The sequence below is a fragment of the Sander lucioperca genome, chromosome 9 (genome assembly GCF_008315115.2).
Source record: "Sander lucioperca isolate FBNREF2018 chromosome 9, SLUC_FBN_1.2, whole genome shotgun sequence".
NCBI classification, from domain to species: Eukaryota; Metazoa; Chordata; class Actinopteri; order Perciformes; family Percidae; genus Sander; species Sander lucioperca.
Window position 1 is genome coordinate 15,348,692 of NC_050181.1, and position 9,958 is coordinate 15,358,649.

Consider the following 9,958-nt stretch of genomic DNA (forward strand, 5'->3'; position numbering starts at 1 on the left):
ACACTGCTGGGCCCACATTTTTTTATTCAGACTATCTCAAATAACTGACAGTGACATATTATATTTTTCGGGTTCTGTGTTGCCCGCACATTTCATTATTCAATTAAATATTGAGAAACATTCCTCTTCAATTCAAATTTCAGAAATAGTTTGACATTTCAAGTAATATGCTAATCTGCTTCCTTGCCGAGTGTTAGGTGATAACATTGACAGCACTCATGTCTGTACCAAGTAGCTACCTTCGTTGCTGAAAAATGAGCCAATGCATAAGTGCCAAACACTGCAGTTCATTGAGTGGCCATTTGAGTCTGGCTCCAAAAGTGAATCAATCCCCATAGACACCCATGTTAAAGCAACACAAGAGAACTTTTCCCACTTCGGTCCACCTACAGGTTGACTCATTGGAACTACAGCTCACGCTACCCGATCTGGCAAACTTGTAATGTAATGGACAATTCCGCTTCCAACCTGTAGGACCAAAGCGGGAAAAGTTCTCTAGTGTTGCTTTAAAATGCCCAACTTTACAGCAGAATTAAACATGTTTACAGCCTGGTACAAAAAAATGGCTTTAGTCTCTATAGCTAATGTCCATTTTTGGATTAGCCAACATCAGACACTGCCAAGAAAGTGACGGCCGGAAGCCGCCCACTTTGAGCTTCATTTTGGCTCTGAGACTATGTCCATATTTAAAAAAGTACTGGACGTAGCATTGGTGATGTCACCCATTGGTTTGTGGACTGCCGTTTTGAAGCCTCGAATTTGACAATTTGGCCATTGACATCTTGGTTTTTTGACGATTTTTGACGAGAGGGGGGAGCTGGGGAGGATGCTGCAAGCAGCCAGTGATGTTTATAGTTGCAAAACCCTAAAGAGGGAAAATTGCAGATTTTCAACCCTTCTGAAGCAAGTCATCCAGTGGACTGGCGGGTAAATACGGACCTCCAAACTGCCGCCGTTCATCTGCATGTACGGCAGTACACAGAAAATCGTCAAACTTTCCCTTAAGTTACCAGCTAACGCTCTTGGTAGCTAGCTTGGTTGGCAGAGCGCTGAACAAGACATATTTAGGGGACCAAATGTTCCAAATAACTAACTGAAGTGAAAACAGTGAGAAGGTCGACATTTAAGACGAAAACATGGACAACACCCAAAACCAGTTCACAGCTATTTCAATGTACACAGTGCCATGGTTAGCATTGCTAACCTATGCTATGTCAGCGTGTAGCCACGCCCTAAAGCATCCTCTGCTTTATCGTCAATTTTATAATAAATGGGACAATAATTGACTAAATGAACATCATGCTGCATTGAACAAGGCTTAAAACTAGCGATTGAGGCCATAAACTCATTATGAAAATGTTTATTGAGGTAATAAATCAAGTGAAGCATAGGGTTGTTTTCTAATAGACTTCTATAGAAACAGACTTCTTTTGGAGTGGAGTCGCCCCCTGCTGGAATTAGATAGAATGCAGGTTTAAGGTGCTCCCACATTGGCTTCACTTCTCAGGCCTGGAAGCTCTGTCCATTATTTTAACAGTCTATTGTCTGTAGCCTAAATTAAATAAGAAGTTCGTTTCACCCATCCACCCTATAGACTAGTCCAAGACTGCACACACACACACACACACACACACACACACACACACACACACACACACACACAGAGTTAGTGTTTTGTCTTGCAATAAAAAATCGAATAAAAGCTCACTAATAACACTGGTTGCCTGGCAGCCAAGATATTTTGGCAGATTTTGTTACCTTTAAACAAGCTAGCTGTTTCTCTCAGCTTCCTGTCTTTGTGCTAAACTGATCTTACGGACAGATATGAGCTTCTCCTTTAACTCTTGGCAAGCGATCCCCAGTGGTGAAATTACAATCTAATTTTATCTCATTGTTTTTGGGAAAACTATTCATTTAAAATGAGTCCTGAGCTCTGACTCAGACAATTATACTGGGCCATCAGTATCACTCCTCCCGAGGGAATTCACTTTACATATTCCAAACAAAAGGTGTGGCTACCAGCTGAACATGACTGAAATACAATATTTACCAAATAACAAAGAACAGGCAAAACCAGACACACTGAGAATAGCCTGGTTCCCCCACATGGACAAACAGGGTAAACAAAATATATTTGTTTAACATCATAGTGTCTAAACCATAAACTTATTAATATTTACCGTCTATGGTTTAAACACCCCTGATTTATTCATAGCTTGTTCTAAATATTCAGTATTTGCCAGGGATTTGCAAATGTTTCCATTTTACTCAATATTATACTCTATGTTTTATGTTATCTTATGCTTTCGATGTCGACATGTTACATGGTGTTCTGTAGTACTTGGCCTTGCTGGGTATCTACTGTAAATCAGCTAAATATCATTATGTTGAGATAAACCAGTCTTTGTTCTTCTCCCACTTCTGCCAATCAAAATCCTTCAATTTAAAAAAGATTATTTATTTTCATTTTTGAATAAAAAAAATTACAAATAGGACAGAGGAAGAGTACATAGAAAAACCATTAGTAAGTCAACCCTTCACCACATCCTGAGGGTATTTTGATTTGGCAAGTAAATAAAACAAAAACCATGCAGGTGTGCCTTTTTGCACCTGCGGTTCTCTGTTGTCCACACACACACACACACACACACACACACACACACACACACACACACACACACACACACACACACACTATAACTGGATCTGCTGAGGGATTTTCCGCCAATTTGTCTATCCCTCCTGCCTTAGTATTAAACTAGCCTCTTTGTTCACCTAAATCCCACTTTGGTGAACACCATAATCCAGATTTGCTCTTTCACTCCATCATTCCATGAGAGCCTTTGTTGCAAACAGGAATGTCAAGTATTGTAAAGCTTGAGAAGCACGTTCGGAGGAGCTGTATGTCCAAAACTGGATGGACAATTCATTTTGAACACACAGTTGCTGGTTTTCTGTATCAGATTAGGAAAAAGAAGCATGAAAATGCATGTTCGCTACAGATATTTACAATATATGTGTTTATTATTCTAACATATTTCCTAAAATTAGGAGCAAAAATACATTTTTATTTTAAGATATATAATTGTATTATTAAATTAATTAGGTAATTAGATAATCATTTAAACCCAATCTCAATTTCAATTCAATTAGCTTTATTGGCATGACAATAGAGCAAACTAAATTAAAATGTAATTGAACAAACAAACAAAAAACTTGTTGCAAACATGTTTACAGAAGATTCATAAACATATCACATATTTAATAGATAGGTGTTACGCAGGTTCTATACTGTACTGATGATTGCTAATACAATACACTGCACTACAAGACATTATATTACACATACGATACACTTCAATTTTGTACAATTTAATATAATTACTATACAATACTATTCAAATCTGTAATTTTGAGATCCTATAGTGGTTGTGAGTCCCACAGGCTATGGCAGATACATATTTAGCTGCCATATGAGCTGTTGTCTCTTCTCTTTACCAACACTTGTCACTTGTCTTTCTCTTGTTTGCCCTGCAGTTGCTTGGTTATGTGCCTCATTGTGATGAGTGCTATTAGGATGCCACCAAGGAACAGGGCGGGGAAGGATACACAAGCCCACCACAGCTGCCTCTCTCCAAATACCTCCAGTGCTGTATCTCTCCGCCTGGCGTATTCCTGGAACAGAGCCTCCAGCTGGAACATGGTGCATAGGGACAGAAGCACGTGGAAGATCTGGTGACCCTGACCCACAAAGTCACAGTATCCCGGGAAGAAGCGCTCAGGGATGGGACAGGAGAAGAAGAGGGCGGACAGAAGGAAAGAGGCAATCTGGAGGGTGTGGAAGGGCAGGGAGGGCTCCTGTGTCCAGGAGACAGTTAACAGGCGATGGACTACGGGGCATATGACCAGCATGTATGCTAGGGTGGTTGGGATCAGCTGGCAGATTTTACGCTGCATTGGATATGGGCGCTGATACCTGGACTTAGCAAAACAGCAGCCTGCACAGGAGAGGCACCCAAAGAAGGCGGCTCCAGGTAGATACAGCAGCCCGATGTAGCTTTCTCTCCACACAGGCTCGGATGTGTAGAAGTAATGGCCAAGTGCGCAACCATACTGATACACAGCTACACCCACATAGTCCATGAAGAAGAAGAAGTAGTGTGCATGTTCAGAGTGAGACTGCAAGAGGTGAGCTACCACACTGAAGAACAGATAGGTGAGGGAAGACACCAGGAAGAGGCTCAGAGGTAGGGAGGCTAAGTCCAAGGTGTACCCCAGGGCGTCTACGTTGGCCCACCAGCGGAGCAGCAGCACAGGACCTGCCAACAAGTGAGTCCACACGTTCAGGGATTCATTGTGTCTCTGGAAGAGGCTCAACAGGTAGCAGCGCCAGTGCTGTTGGACGGGACGGTAGCCCGACAGGATGTAGGGCTCTTGGAACAGAATGGGGACCTGAGAGGCAGCAATGGTGGGGCTGGGTGAAGGAAAGGAAGATGGGATGAGGTCCGAGTGGGGCAGCCGGCTGAAGTGCTTGATGCTCAGGGTCAAGGTGTTGAGTCGCTGCAGAATATCGCCTGACATGGCTGGGTGATGGGTGGAGGTGAGGAAGAGGAGATGAAATACAGACAGAGAATTGCTGGACAGAGCACCCTGTGGGAGACAAAACTAAAAAAGATACAAAGGAGAGTTTACTTTATGTAAGAGGGTACCACTGGGAATTTAATGAATATTTGAAAACTGCAAGGTTATTTATCAAGAAAGACATCATAATGGCTCATAGCCTAATAGGAAACAATATGCTGTGACAAGCACTATCTAGGGCAGTGGTTCTCAACCTGCAAGCAAGAAAAACATTTAATAACATGACTAGACTAGACTGAGGAATGTTTTTTACATTACCGTGTGATTTTGGTACATTTTCTGTGTTATTTTAGAGCTTCATTCACAGAAAGGGGTCTGAAGGCAGGTCAGGAAGAGAGAAAAAGTCACAAACGCATCACAAATCCACAGAGCCTGGAGCACACTGGACAAGGCTAGGTGCTAGCTGCTAAAACTAAACTGTCATTAAAGCAAAGCAATATTTGTTTACATGTAGCAGAGCAGGGGCGTCAGACTGGGGGGGGGAAGGGGACTGAGCACCCAGGGCCCTCATGTGAGGAGGGCCCAAAAAGATGCTAGAATGAATAGCTGTGGATGCGGGGAGGGGCCCATAGAAAATGCCTTTCTATAGGGCCAAGAATGTTGTGCTATGCCCCATTCACAAAAATCACTCAAAATCAGCAGGTGTAGGTGTGAAGAAATGCTGTTTACACCGGTTTGCAGCTCTCTTTCTCTCATTTTTGAAGGGGGTGGGGGGGTCTCGAACACCAACCATATTATTTTGGAGGGTCGCGACTTAAAAAGGGTGAGAACCACTGATCCAGGGTGAGATTTTAAAGTCATTTTTGGCTGGACCGTAGGACCGCAAGACCATAGGACCATCCCTTCACCTCAAAACTCCCTTTGTTGCTCTGTTACTCTGACTGAGTGATGAAGTTCCGCCATTGGTTGGAATGAGTGGGAAAGTAGTGCAGGGAAACAATGCCAGTGGGCCTTAAGTTTCCCTTTACAGTTTCCAGCAGAAACTGAATGTTGTTTGTAGAGCAGCAACAAGTGTTTACAACAGTAAAGTCACCATATAAACTCATACTGAGTGAAGTTTAGAAAGAATGAAGATTCAAGAGATGTATTTGTCACAGACATCAGTCAGTATTAGTCATTCATCCTGTCCTCAGCCCTCATTCCTCTTCTGAGGATGTCATCGACATGCATAATAATTAGCCATGTGGATTTTCCGCTGCAAGAGGGAGGAGGGGCTGATTCGACTTAGCCAGCAGCTAAGTTTGCAAGAATTTGCCAACTTTTAAGATACGTGGCAAACTAAGATAAACAGTTAGACTTCATACAGACAGCTTTTGTTTGTTTGTTGTTTAGCCCACATAAGTTGTTCAAGCAGCAATTACGACCTATATTTACATTTATAGCGATGGCGCCCTCTAGTGGCCATAGTAGTAATGACAAGAGCAAACAAACAGGACTTTCACCCAGGAGACTGGGGTTTGAGTCCCGTTTGAAAATTAAAGTAAATGGCGAGGTTTCTTTTATCTTTACGGAACAAACGGAACTATGTCACGTTCTGCATCACGGCCGTAAACCACAATCATTTTCAAAGCCTAACTAATTGGTGTTGGTGCCTAAACATAACCCAGTAGTTTTTGTGCCTAAATCTAACCAAACTGTGGCCGTTTCCCAACATTAACGACGTGTTTAAAACCGGGACCAATACGTTCTCTGGTTTAGATATAAGGTGGTATTTCCTGCCACCTCTAGGGACGCTAAATTAACTTTTTTATCCACCAGCCAGGGCTAAAGAATATTCAAATTTTTACCAGCCACTCAATAGATTACTATTGTTTTTTGGCTAGTGAGTGAAGAAAATTTACCAGCCACTTCCATATTTTACCAGCATTTGGGTAGTAGATGGTGCTAATTTTGGACCCAGGTCGTATTAGAGGGTAGGAAAAAACGACCGATATCGTCGTATGGTTTGAAGGACTTGTTGGCACAGTTCTCCTGTAAAACATTACAGCAGTCACTTTTATAGCTCATTTTCATCTGCAGTCTCTTGGCACTCACAAGCTTACCGTCCCCACATTAATAAAACAAATACACACAACACGAGAGCATTAGAAAAGGCAGACATTCTTCTCCATAACTCATAAACTGGAAAAGCAGGTATTTAGTCACAGGTTTGACTAAATACCTGCTTACACCGTCCGACCAGGTTGACCGTCCTCATGTAACACATACCCAGAGACAGAGAGAGGAATGTGAACCATTCCTGTCACCAAGGTAAATAAGCACCTAAAGGACACAATACAAAAAGCCACCTGTCTGAGGATAGTCTACTGCTGAAAACAGCTACTGTATCCCTGACCATTACCCTTTTTATTGTCGTTGTCACTGCCTGCATCTATTTACATCTTAAAAGTTATAATGGGAGTTTTGAATTGAGTTGATCTTGGCCAAACACATTGAAGTCTTTCAAGCCCTTTACGATTTATGAAAACAGACCTTGTGCAAGTTAGTCCTGGAAAAGCGGAACATTTGAACCCATAAAGAAATAATAAAGAGAAATGAAATGCTATTTTCCTTTCATCTCCCTTGATTTTGTGGCAAAGAAACTGTATGTATATGCTACAGCGGAGACAGCCCTATGCACAAAAACACGTTGCACACACCTTATGTCAACACAAACTATTGGCAAAAATAAAACCTTCAATTTGCAATGATATGTGTCCAAAGTAACACTGCAAGGCATAATACACTGAATATATCTATATTATTCTTACTACTATTATAATGTCACTGCTACTACATTGCACATATCTGTACATGATGTTCATACACTGTTCATATTACATAGCCATATTTATTCTGCTCTTATAACACTGCTATATATTTCTTGTCCTGTCTATGCGCCACCTGTCTATACTTGAATATCACTTTGCACTTTTCTGCTTTTTTGCACTTCTGTTTAGACGCAAACTGCATTTCATTGTCTTTGTACTTGTACTCTGCACAATGGCATTAAAGTTGAATCTAATGTAATCTAATCTAATGTTCTGTGGTTATTCTGGTGGTAGGATCTAAGAAGAAGAAACATCCTCTCACCTGCTTGTATCGACACAACACCTGTTTCCCCTCTGTAGTCTCTGCAAGAAGAAAAACAAGATAACTATATTACGGCAGGCTTTCCTTCTGAAGAACGTTCACACACCTACAGTGTACCATGCGGCAGGGAGGAAAGGATAAAAACACAGCTGACATGACAGCCTGCCGGCAGAGTTGGGAGCCTGCATGGGCGGGGTTAAACTGATCAGAAAAGTGCAGTGTTGATAACTGTCTAAGCTATATTCAGAATCAGAATTTATTTGCAGCTTTATTTGCCAGTTATGAGGACACATACGAGGAAATTTGCTTTGCATTATACATTGCTCACAATGTGCTTACTCATACAAAACTAACAACAAAAACAAACAATATATACACACTATAAACATAAACAATATAGACAGGTTGAGGCAGTAGTGCAATGAAGAGTGCAAAGTGTGCAGGAGTAAATTATTTTTATGATAAATTAGTATTATTTTAATTATGGAGCATAGTGCAAAGGATGCTGGAATAAATATGTATTATGTTATTATATAAGTATTCTATTACAATGTGAACAGTATGAACAGCTCTGAAATAGAGAATGATGAATAAATAATAAGTGGAACCAGTAAACAGGTGCTGATTAGAGACAGTGTTGCTGGGTTATTGCACAGGAATTGAACCTGACACTGTGAGTCAGAAGTCAGCTGTTCATCAGAGTGATGGCTTGTGGAAAGAAACTGTTCCTGAGTCTGTTGGTTTTGGCGTACAGTGCTCTGTAGCGCTGACCAGAGAGGAGAAGCTGGAACAGGTTGTGTCCGGGGTGAGATGGGTCTGCAGTGATGTTTCCTGCCCATTTCCTGACTCTGAAAGTGTATAAGTCATGAATGGTTGGCACCGATGATCTTTTCTGTAGTCCAAACTGTCCGTTGTAGTCTGCTCCTGTCCTTTTTGGTGGCAGATCCAAACCAGACAGTGATGGACGTGCAGAGGACAGACTGGATGATGGCTGTGTAGAAGTGGATCAGCAGCTCCTTAGGCAGGTTGAGCTTCCTGAGCTGGCGCAGGAAGTACATCCTCTGCTGGGCCTTCTTGATGATGGTGTCAGTGTTGGGCTCCCACTTTAGGTCCTGGGATATAGTGGATCCCAGAAACCTGAAGGATTCCACAGCAGACACAGGGCTGTTGAGTATGGTGATGGGGGGACGAGTGGGGGGGGGTATTTTTTGGCTTATTTGATAGGGACCATGCATATTTATGAACATTGTTGTATAAAAAACACCATGTAAATATGCCAGAATTAGTAAAAATAACTACTTTTCATCTGCAGTCCCTAGGCAGGTGACATAGGACTAACATAGAGACAGCCAGCAGTCATACAGCGCTCATTCACTATAAGTTAAAAGGTACACATAATGGTGACATATACAGTACATTAACAAAACAAACAAAACAAAACAAAAATGCATGATGACAAAGACATTATTCATTCACCTCTGTACTGCATTCAATTTAACAGTGAAAGTGTATGGGTGATGAAAAGTGAGTGCATGTCTGGTTTTCTAGGAGCCACTGTTTTAAGTGAGTTTTAAAGGTGTTGAATGTTGGACACTCTCTTATTGGAAGGGGGCAAGCTATTCCAGAGTTTACCTCCTATTATTGACAATGTTTTGTGCAGAAGTGGTGCGTCTAAATGGTATCACACAGTCCCCTTTTACAGATGCCTGTGTACTACCTCCGCTTTTAAGTCTTTGGAAAAAGCCAAAGAATGTGATTATGTAACACTTTATATACCAAACAAGCATACTTGAAATGTTTGAAATTGTCAGAGCTTAAAAATGTATGTCTCTCTAAGATATCACAATGGTGAAATGACAATGCCTTTTTATCAAAAGTTTTTATGGCTTTCTTAAATAGAGATTCAATGCTTTTAAGGGTAGTTATGCTAGTTAATGACCAGTTTGTTAAACAATACTCAATATGTGAAAAGATCATAGTATATAAGAACAACTTGGCAGCTTTAGTGTCAAGAAATGGCCTAACTTGTTTAAAATTCTGCAAATTGAATTCAACTTTTTGTATTTAGGTAGAGACATGACTTAGTGAGCCAGTCATCAGTGTGAGCCATTGCAGATGTAAGTGTGGATGTTATCTCTTGGTAGTTCTTAGCATGTCTCCATCTACTGTCCGGTACTGTATGTTGCATTCATGTTCAACACTGAGCTGGTGTATGCATGTCTTACTTTCTTGCGCAGTGCACTTG

At 41.2% G+C, this 9,958-nt stretch overlaps 1 protein-coding gene and 1 long non-coding RNA gene across 3 annotated transcripts; one reads left to right on the forward strand and one right to left on the reverse strand.

Moving 5' to 3' along the window:
• Positions 1-976: 976 nt before the first annotated feature.
• On the forward strand, positions 977-5,088 carry LOC116046995. The gene is made up of 3 exons (XR_004104282.2): positions 977-988; positions 4,703-4,705; positions 4,963-5,088. It is a non-coding gene; the product is annotated as an uncharacterized LOC116046995 (long non-coding RNA).
• Positions 3,238-7,825, reverse strand: paqr8 (progestin and adipoQ receptor family member VIII). 2 transcript variants are annotated; one of them, XM_031295475.1, is made up of 2 exons: positions 7,714-7,825; positions 3,238-4,583 (listed from the first exon to the last, which is right to left on the reverse strand). In XM_031295475.1, the coding sequence occupies exon 2, from the start codon at positions 4,579-4,581 to the stop codon at positions 3,508-3,510; it is 1,074 nt and encodes a 357-aa protein (XP_031151335.1). In that variant the 5' UTR covers positions 4,582-4,583; positions 7,714-7,825; the 3' UTR covers positions 3,238-3,507. The 2 variants fall into 2 exon arrangements, with proteins under 2 accessions (XP_031151335.1, XP_031151334.1); XM_031295474.1 differs by having other exon boundaries at positions 3,238-4,665.
• Positions 7,826-9,958: the final 2,133 nt, after the last annotated feature.